General features: G+C 44.3%; 5 protein-coding genes across 5 annotated transcripts; 3 read left to right on the forward strand and 2 right to left on the reverse strand.

Annotated features, from left to right (window-relative positions):
* Positions 1-5,272: 5,272 nt before the first annotated feature.
* LAJ45_05997 (uncharacterized protein) lies at positions 5,273-7,274 on the reverse strand (the record flags this gene model as incomplete). Its single annotated transcript, XM_046115565.1, has 5 exons — positions 5,273-5,545; positions 5,616-6,291; positions 6,356-6,665; positions 6,721-6,944; positions 7,000-7,274. The coding sequence occupies 5 exons, from the start codon at positions 7,272-7,274 to the stop codon at positions 5,273-5,275; spliced, it is 1,758 nt and encodes a 585-aa protein (XP_045971149.1).
* A 3,707-nt stretch (positions 7,275-10,981) lies between these two features.
* LAJ45_05998 (uncharacterized protein) lies at positions 10,982-12,006 on the forward strand (the record flags this gene model as incomplete). The annotated part of the gene is made up of 2 exons (XM_046115566.1): positions 10,982-11,257; positions 11,332-12,006. 2 exons carry the CDS (start codon positions 10,982-10,984, stop codon positions 12,004-12,006), a joined length of 951 nt encoding a protein of 316 aa, XP_045971150.1.
* A 1,358-nt stretch (positions 12,007-13,364) lies between these two features.
* LAJ45_05999 (uncharacterized protein) lies at positions 13,365-16,442 on the reverse strand (the record flags this gene model as incomplete). Its single annotated transcript, XM_046115567.1, has 9 exons — positions 13,365-13,841; positions 13,952-14,676; positions 14,728-15,306; positions 15,371-15,416; positions 15,474-15,631; positions 15,693-15,974; positions 16,036-16,080; positions 16,151-16,303; positions 16,403-16,442. 9 exons carry the CDS (start codon positions 16,440-16,442, stop codon positions 13,365-13,367), a joined length of 2,505 nt encoding a protein of 834 aa, XP_045971151.1.
* A 2,166-nt stretch (positions 16,443-18,608) lies between these two features.
* LAJ45_06000 (uncharacterized protein) lies at positions 18,609-20,417 on the forward strand (the record flags this gene model as incomplete). The annotated part of the gene is made up of 4 exons (XM_046115568.1): positions 18,609-18,616; positions 18,780-18,912; positions 19,072-19,233; positions 19,305-20,417. 4 exons carry the CDS (start codon positions 18,609-18,611, stop codon positions 20,415-20,417), a joined length of 1,416 nt encoding a protein of 471 aa, XP_045971152.1.
* A 1,514-nt stretch (positions 20,418-21,931) lies between these two features.
* Positions 21,932-22,492, forward strand: LAJ45_06001 (uncharacterized protein; the record flags this gene model as incomplete). Its single annotated transcript, XM_046115569.1, has 1 exon — positions 21,932-22,492. The coding sequence occupies one exon, from the start codon at positions 21,932-21,934 to the stop codon at positions 22,490-22,492; it is 561 nt and encodes a 186-aa protein (XP_045971153.1).
* Positions 22,493-24,191: the final 1,699 nt, after the last annotated feature.

Genomic DNA, 24,191 nt, shown 5'->3' on the forward strand with positions numbered 1-24,191 from the left:
TCGATCTCAGTGTGTGCGTCTTGCCTTCTCAACACGTAGGACACATATTTGTTAAAAATTAGACCTGTAACTAACGCGGATGTTTCGGGTTCAATTCGATCTTTCAACAACTCTATTCACCCCGGTCTCGAAAGTTGTGTACTCTGGGTGCATAGCCAAGCCTTGGCCCGTACTACATTCGCCTCATGCTTAGCTTTGAATTGTCACTAGGGAATCACCCACAAACCCAGTCCCTTTCTAAAAGACACTGACCAATTATACATATATATATAGTTCTCAGTTATGGTATAGTTCTACTCCAATTAATGTAGAGGTACCTACTCAGCGGCTGGTCAATATGTACTTATATGTAGTTGTAGTTACTTATATAGATCCATGGTCTTATCAGAAGATTTGTAGCATCTCAGCAAATAAAAGGCTAGAATTGCCCCTTCTAACCGGGTGAATTTATTGCTGTATATTATTAAGAAGTTAATTATATATATATATAGGCTTACCTGAATGGCGCACGGAGAACTAGAGTCCTGGGACCAGAAGTATGTTGTGAAGAGCAGGTATCTTAGTAGATTAGTACTTCTGCTCTGATTAGGTGTGTGTATGTAAGACCATTGATAGGACAGGATCTATAATGACATATCTTGTGTAGTTTCCACCAGTGCCATTAGATTCTTAGGTTTATAGATATCATAAATAGTCACTTGACTAGTCTTCTAGAGGCAAATATAATTCACTGAAGTAATGAAGAATCAGCCGAGGGCGCGCGGCAAATGGAATACGAATCTGGGTAGCTCCCGAGGATCTCTGAGAACTTCCAATATATCGATATCAGACATGAAGCAATCAAAATCCCAGAAGAAGGAAAGCTACTTATTTACCGGAAATCATCTCTTCCCTATCGGGCGTACAATGATACATGACACGTATAAGGGCTTCTATTTGTGGTAAGTCTAACCTAGCTGCTTGGTGTGTCAACTGTCCAGTATGACATTGATAATAATACTGTTTATATATATAGATCACCAGTTCTGAGCCCTTCGAGAATCTGACTGCATACTTATAATGATGTACTGTTGCTTGCCCCTTGTCACGCTATTATAACAATAGACGGCTTTCGCTGCATTTCTACCTTTGCCTTGAGGGCTTAGTTAGATACTTCTTTTGTAAAACTGTGCTTTTTCTTCCTTTTCAATAACAATATATGCAGTACTACAACTGTGTCATAGCTAAGCAGCTAGTAATTATTCCAAATGAGAAATTGTGCACATGCATTTAGCAATCCGTGATCGATGGTATCGGTACGATTGTGATAGGTCAATGGTCGGTTCCGGTCTCCGAAGGAACTATGGGCACATGCACAACCTGTACCAACCTAGAGAAAATAATATTATCTCACAGAGTATAAGATAAACCGGAAATATAATCCGAACCCGGCTCGGGACAAAATTCAAGATTTTGCGGGAAAGAAAACTTGTATACCACGACCGGCCAATAAAATACTGGTCTTAATAAATGAGGAGGTACATAGCAACGTACGGAAGGTAATACACACCGGGATTCGGATGTTGAACCTTTCTTTGACGGCATTGGGGTTTAAAGTGCAATTAAAACTGCAAGGTTGATGGGAGCGCTAGTGAGCATCTTGCGCCACAGGATCTTCGAGTTGCGTGAGAATAAGCAAGGGTTAGTTCAATAGAGCCGGAGAAACCCAATCTAAAAACGTCCACTGACTGGAGTAAAGTAATACCGTGCTATGGTAATTTCCGTACGAATTAGTGGTAGGAACCCCCTAGCCCATGGCCATCTTGAATCGCCCCTCCTTATTGTAATGAAAAGTGCACATCTATACAAAACTAGCATCGTCTTCTTTTCTCTAAAACCTCAATTAGACCACATACATGTACATGTATGTGGTCTAGAGTATATATCATTGGAAATATGCCCGTACCCCCGAGTCATTTAATCCCTAAAGGCTCTCTTGCCGGACGTTGTATTTGGGTTGGTATGGCGTCGTCGAACGTCTGAATTGTTAAATCGACAAACCACTTATATGTACGCGCCACAGCGCACACACCCGGGTTCAAATAATAAAGCAGCCAAAGAGCATGCACTCCAAAACAACCAAGCTTTGTACCGAGGCTAAGGACTCAAGCCATTTCGATGACGCCAATGAGGGGAAAACGCTGGTAGCCATTGATCTGGTTAGATGTAAATCACTGATCTTCCAATCAGTGGGGTTGCCATGCCTGTGCCATGTGGTCTCGCGAATGCATGCACAGTTCCTGCGGGGCACCCTGTCTCGGCCAATTTGCTCGGAATTGCCGAAGTACCGTTCTTGCCGCTATCCTCAATACCTACATAGTGAAATACATTTCTTCCTTTTTGCTTTATGACTGACAGGTTTCGGAGTTGTCCCTGGTTTCTTTTGGTTTCTTTCTTTCTTTCTTTTTTTTTTTTTGCCGGGACGTTATGATCTTTGAATTTACCCGCTAGTAGGTTTCTGTTTTGTGGAGGCGTTGACCTCAATTAAACAGAAGTGGTAAGTAAACCGTAGGTACACAGACAAAAAGCCTCACACCTTGAATTCCCACAGCTCCTTGCGAGCACATTTAAGGATCCGCTATTCAGCGCCGGCACTCCCCATTACGCAATTTCTGAAAAGAAGTAGTCGGAACCTATCTCCAAGTAAGTTACTGCTTATGACAAGGCCAAAACCGCTATAGCCGCGTCCTTGTGTGTACAGGTCAGGACATTGGTGGTCGTATTGAATGGTCTTTGCTACACAGGTTTATCCCAAGGCAAGTCAGCCAGGTTTATGCACCGAGATTTGAGAGCATAAATCGAGACCCGGTTTCAACTTCCGATGCTGAATGCTGGTCATCAGCCAGCTGATCAAACTTGGAGATAACAAACACTACATGTACATACATATTATGTATCAAGGTCTTCTGTGACTTGCCCGCGTAAACTGCGCCCCAAATTTCAACAGGGCATCTAAGATCATTATTTCTTCGTGAAAACTCTACTAGAGTGGGGGAGTAAAAAAAAACCCTGAGTTCTTGAAAGGATCTGGTCTTTGTATAAACACCCATGGCTCGAGGTCATGAGATTAAACACCCTAAGCCATACTCGGTTAGACGTTATGAACCAGGTTGGTTATCTTTGATAAGTCCGGGGTTGGTAGCACGATCGTATGTACGGGTATAATTGACGGACCGTATAGTATACATGTAATTATATGTAAGTACATGTATGCAGAGGCTTTTGATGGGTTCGGCTAACAAAACTAACAATACCTGGGGTAAACGCACAGTTCCCACGTACCATCAGTAATACAACATGTAAGTATATGTAGTTACCCCCCGTACATGTGTAGCACGTACCTACATGATGCGTATATGTAGCCGCATATGGTATTTATTATCAGTATACTTCATATCCGTTTATGGATAGATTGTTAACCTATAACCAAGTGAATATTGTGTCTTTACAGTTGTTCGTCATCCACTTTGCAGGCCCCAAGCGAAAGGCGACTCCGTCGGTACGTTCTCGTAAGCCTCAAGTGGACAGAAATACACATCTACCCACCAGCCTTCTCGAGACGTTCTGGGGTGCGTTCCGGCAGCATGTTTCCTGGACTTGAAGATCGTAATTGGAGTGCAGGGCTCGCAAGCGAATCAAAGGATCCCTACAGATTTTACTAGACACCCCAGCAGGGTCTGTTTATGAACATGGCCTCGCCCCCGCAATTAAAGGAGGGAAAGAGGTGTTGATATCGGCATAGTGCCCATGTAGGTGTATATTCATGTGCGAGTCCAGGTAGGTAGGTACATAGGTACTCTTAGTAGGTAGGTCGAGTAAGTGCCTGGGTATCTATGTAGGCTGAACACTGTAGAGTAGCTATACCTAGAGGTGTACATAATTAGAAACACGTGGTAAATCACCCTGAAATAGGTATTGACATACATGTACTTACCTACAGTCGGCCTTGTGCGGAGCATATGTACCGTACCTACTTGAGACTACACATGCAATATACCCTGCTGCATCTAGTCATCCTATGTACACGTTCTGGCATGCATCCGGAGATCAAAGCAGCTGAAGGTAGACCATTATCGGCACCTACATGCAGCGTCCTCATCAATGAAGGCTGGCACAATACTAGCTGATTCTTCGCCTCGAACTCTATCGGAAGACTGCTGTAGTTCTCCGATTGCGCCTTCTGTGGATGGTTATCGTACAGGAGATGTAGTTGCCGAGTTTCATATCCGACCTGTCAATATCAGCTCTATTCCGTCTTCGGCATGTCAAATATGGGACTTTCATACAGGCTGTAATTTATTTTTTCCTGAGTGAGATATGTGATATCTTCAGAGTAGCGAATTGTCTTTCAGAGGATGGTGAGGCGTTAATATGTCGTGACGTTGTGTTCGTCCTACGGTCAACAGAGGGAGCTCACTACTTTGCTCTATGTGCAGTGTACCGCCACCGTGCACCACCTGAGGATCAAAAAAACTTTCTAAAGTTGTTGTTACGTACCCCGCCCCCTTTATTTTCTTTTTGATCGCTGCCGTATCGTGAATCGCAAGCGCATAATACGTCACTAAACACCCTGTTTAGTGAAGTTACTTGCTGACAATAAACAGGGCTAACCAAAACGGGACAACATGGTAGTAATGTCACTCTGTAATGAAAAATCGCAGACAACTAGCTAGATCGGCATCAAATATCGAAGTTTCAGCGCTCGCAGCCTAACATTTAACAATCTTCATGTGTATCAATCGATTTGGCCTGCTCAGCCATCGGAGTAAGCATTTTCTGGTGCCTTTCCCCGGATACTAAAGATGGGACGAACATGTTCACCTGAATACTAGTAAAAGATGGTGTTGACATGCCCACATCCCTCTATGTACGCATAGACGGTAACACTGCATGATAAATGTAGATATTTGTCATCAATTATCATTGATATCACTGGGTTATACAGGATACATGAGACGAAAGGTCAAAAAGTCAATAAAAAAAAATTAAAAAAAAATAGCGCCACTTGCCTAAACCCAGATCAGATAACCATCCATAAAAAACAAAAACCCGTTCCTTAAATGCAGAATATTGTGGGAGAAATCCAAACAAAAAGCAAAAAAAAAAAAAAAAAAAACCCCGATCGCCTTTATATACCATGATAAATAAGAAAAAACCATTAGAGTAATAAAAAAGTAAATAAACCAAAATCAGATCGCGCCTCCCATTTAACCGAATACTCCCAAAATAATGATCAACGGGACTTGTATTTCTCCAAAAACTGCTCCCCTAATAACGATTCCTGTTCGATCACCTCGAGGACGCGGGGGCAACGAGGCTCGATACGGCATTGGAATGGCTGTGGCTTTGAGTTGAACCCATCCGTATATGCAAAGATATCAGGAACTATCTCTTTTCCGGTGATTTGATCCCGGGCCTTTGATATATTGAACCCCCATAGAATACGAGTGATTGTGATAAAAAGAGAATTTTCGGCAAGTTTCTGTCCGGGGCAAATACGTCGACCCTGCAAAACAAATATAGATTAGCATAAGAACAAAACAGTAGGCACACTGCAAGGGATCAGATCGGCTTACCCAGCCAAAAGCAGAATGTCCATCACGGTGAGGATATGGCAAAGTGCCATCTTCACACGGACTCAGATATCGCTCAGGAATGAAGTCATGGGAATCTTTGAAATATTTCTCATTATGATGAATCGCCCAGAGATTTCCCAGGATGGTTGTTCCTTTTGGAATGAAATGTCCATTGTAGTGATCATCAATGATACTGGCATGGGGAGTGCCGCCCATCACGGCAACTGGCCTCCATCTGAGTGTTTCTTTAATGATAGCAGAGCAATAGGGGAGATTTGGCGCGTCACACCAAGTAGGAGAACGATCATGGCCGACTACGCGATCGAGCTCTTCTTGTGCCTTCGCGGCTACTCTCGGAAAACAGGTCATTGCGAGAATAAAGCTCGTCAAGGTCGAGGACGAAGTATCGCTTCCCGCGCCAAACAGAGAACCAGTCGCATATGCAATCTCCCGTTCGGAAAGAGCTTCTGGGTTCTCTTCTCGCTTCTCCCACAAGGTCTTCGTAAAACATGCTGGTGCATCTCCCGTTTCCATTCGATCCCGAACATCAAACGCGAGCTCAGAAAGCAATTGGGTGGACTCTTCAGCCCGACGCTTGACTTCCCGCTTCCAGGGGGCGAGACAATCAGGGATGAGCTTGAGTACAGGGAACGACTCCGCCCAAAACGCACCCGGTCTAAAGTCAAAGCTCAGTTAGGATTATTCTTTAATTTATGGGCTGACAGGACAGGTACACCCACACATTAAGTGTTGCCATATAGGCCATTCTCTCATAAATCCTCTTAATTAAAGGATCCTCCAGGTTATCCACTCTCTGCCCATACGCGACACAGACCATCAATGAGGCAGCATATCTTTCCAGGTGTTTGCCAAAGTTCTCTGGGCTTCTAACTAAGTCCATAACAAGTCTTTGTGATTCGGCTACCTGTATAGGCTTGTAGCTATTGCAGGCCTTTGTGAGAAGTCCACTATGGAAAATCTTGCGGGTCTTGCGCCATTTATCGCCGTGAGGCATAGTGAGGAGGGCATCGTTGTTTGTAAAAAGTTCTCCTGTGAAATTTCTTTAGCATTATATTTTTTGAGGCCGTGTGGGAAAGATACTCACCCATGATCACAAATCGTGGGCGAGACGAATATATTGCTGAGCGATGATCCAAAAGGTCGCAAGCTACTTGCGGATCTCCGATAACAATAGTAGCACGGCGTCCAGCCCAAACCGTAACTAGCTCACCATACTTGTCTGTCCATTGCTTAAACTTGTACCATGGCTTCTGAGGTGGTAGATGCCATTTATTTCCTAAGAATGGAACAGGTGATGGTCCCGGGGGCCTATGGAGTTGTTAGTTTGGTGTATTGAAAGATTAAATGGATAAAAGAGACATACATGATAGAATGTCGTCTGTAATCCTGAAGGACGATAAGAAGGAATATCGTGACAACTGCATAAATCAATGACGTTCCCGCTGTCAAACTGGCAATTCCGTGAAAGTGTGTTCCCGCCTGGTCTAATGGGACAATAACATTCTCAAGGCCATATTCAGGAAGCTTACTCCCAGCTAGATGAAAACTTGATATAAGTGATGCTAGCGGGGCTTCAACAGTCGAAGTGAATGGTGAACTTTGGGGTACTGGCAGCTGGGAAATCATGATTTCCTTCATATTGAATGAACGAAGCACTGTTCACGACAATATTCGTTGATGAAGTGTATTTGTTATTATGGTGTATTCGTCATATATACCAAAGTCCTGAGGACTGGCGGGTCAGTCTTTATACTCATTATTTTGAACGCCTCCTACCGGGGCGCCGCAAACTGCGGGCACAGTTGTCCCATGTTCTTCGGAACAGAGACACAAGGACGTAGTGTGGTCGGCGCTCAGTGCTCAGCCAGGGGTTTTTGAGACCCCACTTAAAGAGATCGATATTTACAGCTGTTCGGGATAGGCATCGTAAGGCGAGCTAGAGGCTGGCGTACGCATAACCTGGCGCAGGGTCAAAATATCGCCGCAACTCGCACAGTGTATATGTATTACAGACCGTGCAGGTAATCTTGCGCTACTGTATGCAATGTATATCACCCACGTTCAAATTCCGGTATTGAGGTGTGACACTTGTGGAGGGGGTTCACGTTACAATGCTAATGCTTGTTCATGAGGAGGCTTGAGATGACCCTCCGACAACACCCACCCACCTGCCACTTTCCTCTTGTCTTACACCAGAATCCTTTTTTTTTCTTCGGGGAAGAGAAAAGTTGCCAGTTCCGGATCTTTTTTCGATTTGCGGCTTGAATTTCCGCCTAATGACTATTCTTGCAAGTAGAAAAAGGATATTCTTTTTACACGCACGGTACGCCGGAAACACAGTGCAAGTCATCTTTATTGTTTCCTTTTCTTTTCTTGGAGAAAGAAAATCGAGATATAAGCACTGAACCCGATCTCTAATTCATTGGCATTGATCCAGGGTGACCCTGCGCACTTCTTGACCCCATTATACTAGGTGTGCTACGTATTTGTTTAATTGTAGTTACTATATTGTTTCCCCGCGTGGTATCCCACGCGCGCACGCCCCGCCGGCAGTTCAAGACACTCATGAAGGGAATCCGGTGGCTTGGAACGACGATGCCGGTAATTGGTACGGTGGGTTCCAAGTTTCTAAAACGTGGTACAGCTACTCCCAGAAGAGCCTTACTCTACTACTATTCGAAGGGGATTGATATCCTCCCAATTCATGGACTTCTATTTCCAAAACTCCCTGTCCATATGAAGTAGTGATGATGACAAAAAATCAAGGACGCACTCTTGTTGACTTTTATCACAGCTGATCACTGGCGTAATATGATAGAAGATTCCCCTATACTTCCAAACCTGTTTCATTACCCAAAGGAGGATCTTCTTTATTTGCCGTACCCGCTTGCCGTTTACACAAGAAGAGAAACTGATCCCTTGAGTCAATCGAACAGTTAACGCTCAGCTCGCAAAGTGGCTGTTACTACTGACTGCCGGTGCTAGCACTAGATACTCTTTGTGTCGGCAGTCAGGACCCACGACCGTGAATAGCGTGCGTTGCCCCAGTTTATACACCCAATTAAGTCAACTGGAATCAAAGGGGTTACGCCTGCCACTGTACTCTTCTTACCCTACAGTGCTCTGGTCCCCACGGCACAGGCCATGCAAAGATCTGTTTTCTTGCAGTGAGCCGTCTCATGGTCTAGTGTCCGAGCGTCTGCAGGAATATCAAAAAAAAATTGGCTCAACCGATCACCCAATCACTCCTGACACTATCATTTCAGTTTCAGATGTACGTATCTTGACGTTTTCGAGGAGATCATTGTCTGACAACTCCGATTATCAACACTTGGAATACCGAGTGAGAAAGGGGGGAAGAATGTCTTTGAATTATGGATAAAAAGCAAATAGACATCGGGGAAAGACATCGCACTTGCATCACCATGTGCCCAACATAAACAGTATTTCTCCAATGTAGATAAGGAATTCCCTAGTTTATTGGTTTACACATGTAGTCGGGGAAATTTCCACTGCAATGACAGCATTCCATCTGCCGTGTGATTGTTGATGGCTGTGTTGAAAACAATTAAATTTTCATCAACCAGCAAAAAAAAGTCCGGGCAGCATCGTCAACAACAATTGTTGCTTCGTGGGCTCCTCGTCAGTCTCGCATGTCCGGATTATTTCCCCATCGCATCATCAGTAACAGAATCCTCGTGGGAATCGATCTCTCTGCATTTAAACATCACAAGGACAACTCTAGAGCCTGCGTGATACTGGTGGCAGCAGCCGATTTGATTGTAGCCCATGTAGTAAGATATCATTGTATTGGCCAAAAGAATCGTAATGCTCAATTCGACCAGTAATCGCTGTTGATGAAAGCCAAAGGTGTGTTGTAGTATGTATGGCTACAATAGTTCTTGATTGAGCCACTCATGATCCAGAATTAGGCAACACCTGGAAGAAACCCGATTTCCTAGAAGAGCTTGTACCAGTTTATTAAAAAAGATTGGCAGGGGTTATTCCCATTAGTGACTCGGGTAAGTCACTTTTTGTTTCCTTCAGAAGAAAACCCTTGTTTCCGATCGTAAGCCTCTTCTCCCAGGTAAATGGTGCGTCAATCGCGCCTGGTAACTGGTTCCCTTCGCCGGTACGATCGGGCACAGTCTTACCGTCATGTCAGTGGGGGTCTAAAACCTCATTTATAATGTAGATCGGGTCTGTCTTCCCATTCCAGAACTTGCGGGACTGCTTTTCCAAAATAAAAACAAAATCAGCACAAATATCTGCCACGGCGGAGGAGCTCGATGTGTTGTGGTTTGCTGAAAGGCAGGGATTTCGAATTTTTCGCAACGATTATATTAAATATAGTAAGCATTAAATCTCCACACTCCAGATCTGGCGGCTTGCAGGAATGTACAAACAATTTCTCTGTATTACTTGTAGAATATTAGTGGACGAAGAACGGGCTCGTCACTATTGCTAGAGCACGTGGGCACGCTTGAGTCCGAACACAACTCCAAGACATATTATGTGCCTTATTCCCGAATACAATGCGTATGTAGTACTTTGCTGATAAACTCACTCTGTATCATAACTTCCCCTGGCATCCCGATATTCAGAGAGTTGTGATTTTCTCGTCATGCAGGTGCCGTCAGGAAGGTTGATTAAAAGGGAAGGACGAGGCGCTGTGAGCGACGTTGATAACATGAATGCTTGGGGCCCTTGAGTTGACGAAGTGCAGACGACAACAGATCAGTCCAGTTCATCTGATTTTTGCCTCTTTTCTATCTTTATAAGAGCTCTTGACGGTGATAAGTGTGAGGAATCGGATGTCGTTGACGTGAAGTTGCCCTGTGATGCAGCTGCCTAAAACGATTATTTCAGGTACAGAATAGTCATCAGGATCACGTTGAAGATCCCACTCCTACCTAGGGATCCAAACCAGTAGATGTTACTTCTTGTCAGCAACGTTGGCTTGTGAAAAAAATAAATCCTGACGCAAGGTGACGGTAGAGAAGATAGAGGAGCCCAGCCGCCTGGTGAGTGGTGTGGACCCTGTCTGATCTTCGCCCACGATTCCCCACAACCAAAGTCTTGGTGCCTCTTAACCAGCCCGGCACTTGAGTCCAACGTATCTAACCGAGCCAGGCTCTCTCAGGCACTGCCGTGTAAGCTTATCCAGGCCTATTTGCGATATTTCGGGGGGGGGGCTGAGAGCTCAATAATTAAAGATTTCTGAAAAGAATTCTTCCGCGGAGGCGCCCGCTGGAGAAGCCATCTTTTTTTTCTTCTCTCTTTCCTCATTTCTTTTTCCTCCACTCACGTTGCGCGTTGCGACCTAACATCGACCTCACCTCGCCATGACACGAGTAAAGAAGCCGAAACGGACCGGATCGATCCTTCTGTCTCGACATCGTAACGCCGGGACTAAGGACAGCGTGCTTCCCGTGCCTCACGCCCACCCCGTTACCACGTCAGCCTTATCGTCCAAGACCGGAAGGACTGTTATACGAAAACACCATACTCTACACAAAAGGCTTTCCCAAGCTTTGAAAAAAAATGACGTCGATACAGCGGCGGCTATACAGGCAGAGATCGAAGCAAACGGTGGATTAGAAAAATACCAACAAGCAAGTGTAAGTTCACGATCTCACGATACCCAGCGATGGTGGTCGAAAAAGAAAATGTTGCTTAGAACGCGTCATTGTAGATTTGTGGTCAGTCGAGCCAGCGGGGAGGTGATTCATCGAAAATTTTTATTGAGTGGATCGGGGAAACTCGGCGATCATCAAAGTTAAAGTCGGGCAAAGCCGACAATACGACTGGCCATGTCGGAGGGCAAAGATTCAGACTCCTTGAAGTGGGAGCTTTGAGTCCGGATAATGCTTGCTCCAAGTCGTCCATGTTTGATGTGAAGCGGATTGATCTTAACTCTCGACATCCGAGTATTGAGACACAAGACTTCATGGAACGTCCTCTTCCTAAGGACGATAGCGAGCGGTTCGATACCATCTCACTGTCTCTGGTTCTGAACTACGTGCCTTTGCCGGCTGCAAGAGGAGAAATGCTTCGACGGACGACAAAATTTCTTCGAGACGTATCTTTAGCCCAGGATGATTCTCCGATTTCAGAGTTATTTCCATCTCTTTTCTTAGTACTTCCAGCCCCTTGCATCACAAACTCGAGGTATCTCGACGAGGACCTCCTTGTAGAAATTATGAATAGCCTTGGTTACACTCTCGTGTGTTCGAAACTGAGCGCTAAACTGAGTTATCAGCTGTGGCGTTTGATGAGGAAAGAGTTAACGCAAGTCTCAGGGTTAGAGAAAAAGAAAGAAGTGAATCCTGGCAAGACACGAAATAACTTCGCAATCTTATTGGATTAGCCATGTACTTAGGATTTTGGTAGAATAGATACATGTTGATTACATGTATTAGTGAAATAGTAAGATCACAAATTACATGTAGTTTGATACCTTCACGTCGTACACACTTAGATTGTATCTTAACGGTCTCTACTATTGCTTGGACTTGTAACCTCAAACTATAAGAGGTGCAACTATACGTGACGTCCGCAGTGCCCCAGAACCCGGATTGATCTGAGACTCATGGCAACCACTCCAGATGTCACGAGTTACAAAGACTTGAACATATCATTACACGTTTTCATCTTATGGCATTTCTAAGTCGGTAAGTTCTGATATTGTGCACGAGGATATCACCCACCGAGGTCATGCACTTGGTGAGGGCTTTTTGCTTGCACATGCTTGTTAGGTTTACATACTAAATTTAATAGATCAGTCTCGTGGTTCAGAATCTTGAGGTTCAGGCACCAATTATCACTTACACTGAGAACGATTAGTCACCGGCGTCTAGGGTCTAGGGTTAAACTACTAACGGTAGGTATCACCAATAAATCAACCTGCTCCACCGCATCCATTACCACCCTTGGCTGCTTATGTTTGGCGAGAAGAAATCGAATGGAGCAACTCCCGGGACTAAAATTTAGCAAGTCGGCGAGTTCCCTAGGAACGATAAGTAATTAAATAGCCCTGAAAGCCACGATTTCCTTCGGATGAACGGACCACATATTCGCCTTCAAAGTGCAAAACTTAGGTAATAAAGAGGCATATGCTGGTCATGGGAGATTTGAGGTCAGTAGAGTAAGCAGCCCCCCTTCTCTTCCATGCATGGTTCCCTCGCGAATATATCTCATTCATCCATTCGTAAAGCTTTTGGCTATCGGAGTAGTCTGTGAGGCTGTCTGTATGAGTGATTAGTGGTGACACAATAAAGATAGAAGGATTTAGAGCCGTTCTTAAGCCTAAGACATTGAATTAGAATTAATGGGTTCGAAATAGCGGAGCAGCTCCGAAAAAAGCTAGATTTGGTATCGTTCGGGAGAAATATTCGTAACGGGTGTTCTAGTGGTGGCGTCCTTCCGCTGTCCAGAGCTTTGTTTTTCTTGTTCAAGACATGCCTTTGAGTAGTTCCGGAGATCTGTCCGGCTCTGCATTTATTCGCCCTGCTTTGAACCGAGTGCCGATCTTCATTCCTGGCTCCGACGACATTTTGTTTCAACTAAAATTTGCACACGCGTGGCTTTGGCCTTTAATCTTATGTTGGTTCACAGGATATCACTCGGTTTTTAGAAATATATTCAACGCACTCCGAATATTCTAACTTATACTTTTCCAAACTAAATAAACGCCAATTTAAGATTAACTAAGGCCTTTCCCATCCGTTACAATTCATCCCTGATGTTGGAATCATGACTAGAATCTCTATTATCATCTAGAGTAACCTCAGGATCGGCATTAGAGGTATCCTCAAGATCAGCATGGGCAATGACACCTGGGGTTCCCTCAGGATCAGCACCAGAAGTGGCATCAGAAGACCCCTCGGAGGAAGTTTTCTCGGGGGAAGCGCTCTCAGGATCTGCGTCTGCATCTGCAGTGACATCTGGAGTGACGTCTGGAGTAACACCTGGAGTGGGCGTAATTGCAACGTGCTCAGGCATGTTCATGATTTTGACCACAAGCGATGTCCAACCCAAGAAATGTGCAGTTCTCTGGCCCTTTCCAGTTTCCGAGTCGTACTGCTCCCACGCATATCCCGTGGTTTCCCATTCGCGATAAACGTTTTCTACCACATTCTTCCTTAGGCGGGTATAAATTCTCGCTGCCTGTGCTTGATGCGGGCCGGAAACAGAGCCGTACTCCTAAAGTTCCAAATTGATCATCCGTTAGCGTGTGTCCCGCCAATATGCATAACGAGGCAAAGGAAAGCGTCGCACAGATAAAAGCGCAACAATTAGGATGGGCGTTTTACCTGTAATCTCTGAATAGCAAGGTAGTTGATATTTATCCACACAGGCCCTTTCCAGTAATTTTCTCCTGCTCCAAAATATTCATCACTTTTGCTCAAACTTCTCAACCCGTGCTCACTCCATATATGCTCAGGGTCCTCAATCAAGTCTAAGACTTTTCCCAATTTCTCCGAGTCCTTGTCCATAAGACCGACTAAAAACGGGAAGATCGAAATGTATCCCTTGTGGCACACATGCACACTCTCGTCGTAGTCGTCAATGGTGGCGTCGCAATATGTGCCGTGCTTGTCTGACCAGTGTAGATCATCCACGTTTCTTGTAATAGCGTAGTCGAATTCGTCGAATTCCGCGGCATCTTCCGCCTCGCCAATTTTCACCGCTATGCGCTTGATACAGCGCGTCATCATGCCGACCCATGATAGTAGATCAACATGGAGTTCTCCTGTGTGGGGGGGACGAGCACGGGGATAATCATCCAGTCCCGATGTCAAGCAATGTTCCGGAGTACGGCCTCTCCACCGGTAACCCTCTTTCATAGAGTATGCCTCTCTATCCCATGTTCTTATGTCACCCGATTGGGTTTTACGGTACCAAAAGTAGTGGCGACGTAGTTGTGGATAAATCGACCGAAGATACTGCAATGCGGCCTCCGAGTTTTTCAAATGTGCCGTGGGAAGGTCAGCCGATGAGAACATATTCCCAAAGGATTCTTGGCTAAGCATTTCATCTACTATCGGTCAACACTCTGTTGGGTCCCATGGACTGAACTTGAACTTACCCGGGCTCTGAAATCCTTCCAATTTATCAATAAATTTTGTTAGTATGAAGAAGAGTGTTGGTGGGTTTGCATAATGCGGGTATTGAGTTTGAAACTCCACCGGCACCTTGGTTCTAGCTTCATCTCCTAGGATTTGTTCTCGCCCAATCCAACCATCCTCATCTACCAGGGAAAGCCAGCTCTTCACAATTTCTAGGGTTAAATCCATATCCCAATCGCTGATCGGAATCAAGTGAAACCCTTCGTCCCATAGGAATCCTCTTGGGAAAAATGGGCGAGAGGGAATGCTTGAGAAGAGCTCTGTTGGGCCTTCTAATTTCGCTGCACCAGGGCGTCTCTGTGCTTCTGCAGCCTCTTCCCAGAATCCCTCATTTTCTTCCACATATTCGTTTGCGTATGTGCGGTCTACGACAGAGGTGCCGTGAAAGTACCCAATACCGCCCAAAAGATTAGAAAATAAAGAATGTGCAAATTTGGTATACTTTGATTTATCAAAAGGTGCCTCGCGCGGGAAGATCTTTTCGAAACGTTCAGGAAATGATGAGCTCACAGACTTGATTGTCTCAGTGAGTATTTCGGCTACCGAGATATCAGCAATCGACAATTTCTTAAAAATAAAAAACTCGGGTAATTGAAGCCGTACAGCTCATGGGTTCCAATGCAGATGCTGATGTATAAAGAACGTCGAACTGTAAGGTTACTTAGCTTCAAATCCTCCGCATATACAGGATAATAAGTGTACTTACCTCAAAAGCGCCTTCGAAGACCTTCTGAATGTAATGCAAATTTCCCGGCCCAAATTTGTTCTTGACAGTGAAGGTCTGACATGGAGGTGGATGATTTTCTTTGCCGTATCTTTCTTGCAAATCCACGATATTGTCTCGAAGGGCCACAAATAAGAATTCTAGTAGGTAGTAGTACTAGTTAGAATTTGTCTCATCTTAGAATAATAAAGGCAAACCAACCTTTCGCATTCCAGACCTGATCCTCGGGGACTTGAACAGAGTGGTATAAAGTCCTATCGAGTGGTTTCTCAGCCCAATAAGCTGGGTGAATCACTCTAGGAGCTTTATTTGTTTCCGGACCAGAAGTGACATCAATTCTGAAATTTCCAAGGCGCGGGATAGAGCCTTCTAGCTGCACTGCACCCTCAAGCCCACTTCCATCGGGCTCATTAACTAGAGAGACGCTTCCAAATCCCTCAAGGCCAACATAGAACCAAAGGGCAGTTTTGAGGTCAGCGGGCGCTATAGTTGAGGGTAAGTTAGCTGAGGTCTTATATCGGTAGTATTGGATCAAGCCACTTACCGTCTTCTCTTGGTGTTCCACTGATACGAACACCCCAATGACCACCTAAGATAATGCCACCTGTGTAAGTTTCTTCGCTCACAAGTCAAATAAATTACTGGCAGATATGGCTAACCGTGCTCTCCGCCTTCAACTTTGACGAACTGAGTCTGGATATCGATCATGTTCCCCTGATCGCGGATAACCTGATTTCCTCCAGTTCGGACATCATACTCCTCCCACCCGTATCCGGCCATGTTATCACCTTGTTCGCAGGCATGCCTAAAACCTGAAAAAGAATTGAGTCAGCTTTGCCTACCCTATTCCATATGCGTGAGAAAGCATAGCTCAGCAAAGGGTAGATGTGGCTATCCAAGCTAATACTGACTGTTCTGGATACTCTTAAAATCATCCACTCTGCTCCACATTAAACCAGCAATCAAGCTATTCGGTATTCTTGGTTTGACCCCAAAATACAGATTCGGCCTATATGGGCCCCATAACAAGCTCTGGTTTGAAGCTCTCGAAATTTCATTAACAAGAATCCATCCCCCATCCTCACTCGACGACGTTGTATCTCTGGCGTTCGTAGTAGTAGTAAATAGTGCAGAAAGCACTGCAAAAAAGAATAATTGTAGCATCGCTAAACGAGGGGATAGTATCGCCATCGTGTGCGATTTTTTGAAAGAGAGATGCCAATTGCTGGCGGGTTCCTTCTTTCCTCGGAGACGACACGTTTCGTGAAGCTCACTAGCAAAGTCAGCAGTATTTACTGCAGGACCCCTGACGGTTTCACCGCGCTTTTCTTGGCAACTGATGACGAGTACATGGTCTAAGCGCCTACCGCGCTCGTAAATAAACGTTGCGCTTAGAAAAATCGGGTCATGATTCGAAAATCATCACTCCTCTAGAGCTAGAGGTTAATTGCGCCTTTAAGTCTCGATAAGCTCAGATGCCGAGGTGTCTCTTCTCTAATCGATCAATAACTGGATCATCCTGTGCGAGACTAAGGCCGTCCACGTACACATCCCTTCGTGTGTTTTCACGACCAGGCGCTAAGGGCAGCTTTTACTTGGTAATAAACCTAACCCTCATTCCGTGAGCCTTTTGCTGTAAAGTCCTTCTGTGACCCCTCCTATACCTTTTTCAGGTGTCTCCACAGCCTGTAGGTAGCTAGAGTTTTTGAATATCACCACGCCGTCGCGGGCCTAATATGTCTCCGATTTTTCTCTGACGAACGAAGGGATAGGTTCGGGGCATACATCTTTGGTGGTGTCGCAGGGTTAGGGCTAAAGTCAACTGTCCACTGGAGCCAGCTCGCTGACAAAGGATTAAACGCCATGCTACATGTACGTACTGGAGCTGCAGTGCGCTACGCTTAGCAACGCCCGCGCCCTGAAGCATACAGCCAACTCTAGACTAGTAGAGTAGTAAAATAATACTTACAGTCGACTCTCCCTATAAGGGTACAGTTACCCTTATAAATATTTCAGGGTTAGGTTTGGCAGGTAGGAAGTTCACTTTTGGGGGTGAAAGGTTCGCTCAACACTGAATTTAGTACAATGTGAAGTTCGCGGAAGCTCACTTTTGGCGGCTAAACCATCACTCTTTGGTGATGGAGCTTTTTAGTTTTGGGTAGTGTAGTTTTCAAGCTGGTTAGTAGAACATTTTTCACTTTTTGAGGGCGAAGGGCCCCAATTTTCACCAAAAAATTACTAAGGGTATTCTTATAGCGAAAATATGAGCATTTACCCTTAACACTACATACTAAAAAAAGTAGCCTGCGGACCGGACTCCTTATAAGGCGAGTATTCTTATAGAGGGACCCTTATAACGAGAGTCGACTGTGCTCTGTAATTAGCGCTCCTTTCTCGACTTGCAGCTTTGCTGCTTCGCCGGTCTAGGTTCTCAATTTTGCCTTTGCAGTCAATTTCGTATGCAGATTCGTGAATTACAATGAAGCTAGTACATAGTCGATATTAGACAATCAAATATTGACAAAACTCATTAAGGTCAATGACTGATAAGGACGGATCGCGGAGGATGGAAGATCTCTATGAATTATTGAGCTGAGCGAGCACGATGATGACTAAAATAAATGACTAAGCAATGCCTGGAGACCACTTAACTCCAGGGCATACGTGTACGCCCTTGCACGATATCTCGTGCGCCAGATACGGGCAGCATTTCTTTACAACGGTTTATCACTACTACTTTCATATTTACGATAAACTCTCAGAAGCACAGATGCAACCCACTTCAATACACATGATGGTTGATGAGGCCGCGGCCCGTGTGTGGATACGTATACATATATGTATATATGATTCGAAAGTTTATAGTTATTGTGGTACTGATAGCCCAGGGGATTGGTGGGGGTCTGGCTTGGGGCTAGTGCTTTATCCGGCCTCAGTTGGGCCTGGAATTGGGCCAAGGGTCGCTTTTGCATTCCTTCTCTTCCCTTTGAGGAGTTCCCAGGTTGGAACAAAGAACAAGGCACTGATTGCCACAAAGCCTACAAAAAAAAAGCCAAAAGCAACCATCCTTTACAACAGAGAGTATCGACAAAGAAAATATACACTTTCTCTGGACCAATGTTGATGTATGCTGGCCCAATTTAGGTCTTCAAATAGAGATCAATAGGTCCTTATTGAACGTAAAATCTACTGGTGGTCAGAATTATTCTTATTTTCAAAACAGGACTTTAGATCTCACATATTGATACATATTTCTAAAATTGGTAATATGCAACACCAAGAAAGCAGACCCACGATGGAAGATGAAGAAGTCATCTACTACTCTTCGCCAGCTCCCCCTCTCGATAACGGGTTCGAAAAGGACATAGACGAGAATGAAGACTATGAAAAGACACGGGATACAAGTCTCCCATTATCAGAGGTGAATAGGAAACTCCCAAACAGATATTTTGGACGGAATGGTACCTAGGTTTTGAAACCAAAAGAGTAAAGAAAGAAAACCTTAAACATGGAGGAGGATACCATTATGTCATATCAACAAAAAGATCAACAGGGCTAACCGAAGACCATTAATACCCAGCGTGGCGATGCACTGACGCGCATATGTTTGTTTGTTTCCCGTGGAAAGCACAAAATAGACGCAAAAACCTTTCTAGAGATAGTATTCCAATACTTTAACGAACTGGGGAATCCACAAGCTGCAAGCATCCTGACCGATATTCTATTCGATGCACCACCTGAGGTAATAATAAGTCTCAACGCACAAGTATCAAAAAGAATCATCGAGATTGACTGGTAGCGTCCATAATCCAGGTTAGTGGACTGGTAATGACCAACATTGGCGTATTCGTCGCCCGAACCAATGACAAAGATTTCGAGGCCATAATATACTCCATCGCCGAGGACCTTGACCTACGTGGCGAAAAACACGAAGCCATCCACATTGCCGCGAAGCACCTGATGAAACACTACTCCTCACAATTTATACCAGCCATTTTTGCCCCTGGGAGCATTGCGAAGGGGTCCCTAAAGTGGTTGACTGGAAATTACCGCGCCCTCAAATTAGAGTTATTCGGCAACGATTCTGAAGCCGGCGCGAATGCAGATCGGACGCTAATGACAGCCTTGAAATCGGCTTCATCACATCTTACAGATACCATTGATAAGACAATGATTTCAATGGATGCATTGACTACAGTTGTCAAGTCTGTACAGTCCGTGCTGGGGATCTACTCAGATCTTCTCCGTACTTCGGGAGAACCGGGGATCGCGATTTTAAGTACCGCATTAACCTCCTCTCCAGGAACTCAACCCCAAACTCCTAGGAAAGGGGCATTTGTCTCTACCATCAGGCGCTATGGCCGTGATAGCACGTGCTCGCAAGTATCACCGACAACGTCAATACCAACAGCTCACTACGCGCATGAGAGTGGTGCTTCGAGTCGCCAACATTCAAAGAATAGTTTTCGTGATAGCACACTCTCTGCTCGTGAGCGCGGAACGTCTTCTGCGGCAGATGCTTCCACTTCAACCTCAACTCCTGATAGAGAAGGACATACCCGCTCTAGTTCGGCCCCACCAACGCCAGTAACTTCAAAGCGTACATGTAGCAATCCTAGTACCAATGAAGAGGAAAATGTATCACCGAAGCGCCCCAAAAAAGATGGCCACAGCCCGGCTACCCCAAGTCCTCCGAGGCATAGTAGCCAAGCGGGGGCTAACCCATTGCACCGCGGGGGTAGTAGCGGTGGGAGAGGCTACCAAGGCAAAAATTTTATTCCAGGGTATCGAGGGAGCTTCCGTGGCAGACACGAATCGTTCAGATCTAGTTCATGGCGTGGTAGACAGTACTGGAATGGCGGTAGGAGTGATTATGGATATTCTCGTGGCGGATCGGATTACCCTCCTAGGATGAACTACGATTAATATCAATGACACTCTTTATAATATGTCGGTTTCCTATGGGAGGCCGTTTTTAGCGTGTTACTGGAATTTCATTTTCTTTGCTTTTCTCGGGGGGGCAGTTCTGCGATCGAGTGAGGGGTTGTGATGCGGATGTTGTGTTTCATTGTGGGAACGTTCTAAAATAATACATGACTTACAAGGCCGTCATAAGACGTTCCAAGTGGGCCGCCTATGTGCGCATATGTGCGTACCCTTTAAGGCGGTAAATGTCCACCAATGTCCACAAGCACGGGTCGGTAAGCATGATGGACGGCGTCTAGATTGCAGTCACAGCGTCACACCATTAAATTCAATAATTACAGTATATAATACATATGTAGAGGGTGTATGTGCTTGTAAACTAAAAAGTACACCACTGCAATGATTGCTTTTGGGTAGGGCAATGTTGCAGTAGTTTGATCCATGCGAATACCTGCATGTGCGAGGTAAGTAGAGTACAATATGCTGCTATATTTGAAGCAAAGAGTTTCTGGCTGTCCTGATCTATCACGTGACAACAAAACCGGAATCACTCGTGTTACAACACACATGATGAATTAACAAGCACGTCATTCTACCTGAGCCAGGGGAGGCAGAAAATGTTTCTAAGTCATGTCAACATATGTTACACAGGAACAGACCCCTCGCCTTGTTTTTGTGTCTCGGGGATCTGTGAGTACTTCTATACTCACAAGCACATATACAGTTGCATCTCGCTATGGGCGGAACTCAATATGCCGGATCCCTTGCTGTCCCGTATAAAATTCCTTGAGAATTAAATTTTTCTACCATAAAATCAATTTACTATCCCAGATTTCTTGGGAATATTTGCTATCCCGTACAAGATTTGGTGAATCTTGGCCATCCGGCATAGCGAGGTGCGACTGTACCTACTTCTAATCTGCAAATTTTGGAATGCGGGGCGGAACCTTCCAATAAGGATGCACCCACATATACTTATGTGGATAATCTATGTGCACACATATACATACCAATTAATGCCTTGATTTGTAGATTATTTATAATTTATTTTTGGGTATGTACTTTTACCGATACGTACATCTATGAGGATAGATGCTTTATCTTACAAGATAAAGTGACTACACAAGGGCAATTGGATCAGCATTGTTATCTTGTAGCTGTAAAACGGAGTTACTACATTTATCCCTAGGTCTTGTATCACTATACACATAAGAGGACTTTAGGCGCGTATTATAGCTAAGTATAGAGATAGCTATCGAGTACTATACGTGCCTGTTTCTAATATATATATGCCCGAAGTCTTCAGGGAACATATATCTACATATACTCCGAAATTCGACCTCTTTGACTGCTTGGTTATATATAATTCTCTCACTATCACTCGTGATTCAAGAATTATTTAACTTAATGATTTTTACTCATAAACTACCCCTCATCATAATCATCCAAGCTCCGATCCAGAAACCAAGAGACTAAGACACATTATTCAAATGCCACAGAAACAATATAAAAAAATGACCGGCGCAGAAATCCTTCTAGGTGTTACCAGACTTCTAACACCTTTACTAGCGGCTCCTATTGGATCCACACTTCATAGCCGCTTCCATAAACCGCTTTATGACTATTACCCTGATCGAGAACAAGTCTACGACTATTTTATCAAATCATGGTCTTCTCTCAACAATAACGTTTTCAGACTCTCCATGATTCGCACATTGGCGCACGATGACCATGACCGTCGCACCGCGTCGAAAGAACTCGAGCTAGCAACAAGGGCTTTCCAAGACATCAACTCTCGATTGATCGCGTGCAATACAAACCCATCGGAACCGCGCCCAAGCTGCAAGGACCAGGAGAAGACGGGGCTGTTTCTGGATGCTGTGGGAAGGAAGATTGTAAATGCAAAGGAGGGTATAGTGGAGATGTTGGATTCAGTTGTAACAGCGAAGCTACCACAAAACTCGGGCAATATGTTCGGTAGTCTGGGTAATTCAAAGCATTATGTCAAAAAGGGCCGGGGCGTTTCGAAGGTCAAAAGTCAGTTAGTTACGCACATAACGGCAGACAGGGCATAAAACAGTCTCGCAGTACATCTCATTTTGGATCCGAAGGCCTATCAAACCATTATTGTCACCGAAAACGATCACATTACTGCAGCTGTTCTACCGGTCGGCTTATATCGTCAGATCACCGATACCATAGGAGTGGTTCAGAGGTTAATCTCCTTGAACCGAGACATCAACGATTCTGAGTGGTAACGGCAAATTCAAATATGTCTCTCTAAGTGAATTGAGATTTCCTTACACTAGTACCTCTATATTCTTTTCCTTGGGCTATCTGTTCGATGTCTTGTCTCGAGGGTTTTTGATTAAATCCTTCATACCAATATTTCCTTTCCCTCGATTGTGTAATGGGTTTCTACTCCTGAAATTCCAATTCTCTCTTATAAACTTTATTGAACGTACGAGCAATTTCTGAACACTCTCAGTATATATGAGCAGCTTTGATCAACCTGAACGTTGTAATTGATCAATCTTGGCAGGGCATTGAGAAACATGATTACATGTATTGTATGCACACCATGTGATAGAATGAAAATTAAGAGATGAAAAATTAAGAAATGAAAAATTAGCTCTAGAAAATATAGTTTAGGAAGTGTAACCTACTAGATCTAATCGTGACGTTTTTATACGGGCCTAGCACTTATGGCTTTCGAAAACAACACAAAAGCCTCATTTGCGTTTCAGTTGTCGTGACCTTCTACTTGAACCATTTATTTTTTTACTTATTCCAGCTACGCGCCAGCACTACCTTCCAGACAAAGCCGATAGCCCTGTTGAGGCTAAAAGTCTCGGCATCGAGTGATACCATATAAAGGCGAGCCACATGCTGACATGCAGGGGTGGGTTCTGCTAGGTACTTACTAAATGATGTATCGGCCAATTGAGAACATTAGTTTACACGATAGGCATATATACTATATACATGCACCAATTATTGTGATCTCTCTCTTCAATTGAGCCTTGACGTGGTTTGAAGGAGTACCGCCGCGCCTGTCTTGGACGAAGATATGTCCATTCACGTACATACATAGCAAGAGGATTGGCTATTAATAGTTAGCTAGTGATGGGCACGAGACAAGTTGTCTCGAGACTTTCAGCAAGACAAGACGAGACCTGAGGGTTGACAAGACAAGACAAGACTAGGTCTCGTGCCCATCACTATAGTTAGCTCGAGAGTATTGGGGTTCTCTGGCACAAAAGAGCATAGACAAGATGCGGATGATAAGTCGTACGTACATGCTATATACAATTTGCATGCAATCAATGAATTAAACAAAAAAAAAAAAGCTATATACAGCCACTCGTCAAAAGTGTTCGTGATACAGTTTTAATGTCAGTGCGCAGTATGGCGCACCCGTAATACTGATGTTATTAAAGTTGAGATTTAAAACAAGGAAAAATATATAATATAGTTCGTGACTATATATAAAAAGAAGATAGGTCATTGATCTTATTCTTCATTAATTTGGGTGCCATTGGTCACTGGGAAAGTCTTCTCTTGGGGTGTTCTTGATGGTCCGCCGCAGTTACATATGGAGAAATGTCTCACTCTGAAATCGGAATCACGAACACTTTTGCAGAGTGGCTGTACAATCATGGGGCATCACTCGAATACAGTCCTATAGTAATGTTAAAATACAGCTTCTGGCTCGTGCAGGGTTATAATGCTATTAACCGTGTTGAATCTAAACTCAAACCTGTATGTAGTCAT

This window comes from Morchella importuna (genome assembly GCF_003444635.1).
Source record: "Morchella importuna strain M04M26 chromosome Unknown Morimp01GS017, whole genome shotgun sequence".
NCBI lineage: Eukaryota > Fungi > Ascomycota > Pezizomycetes > Pezizales > Morchellaceae > Morchella > Morchella importuna.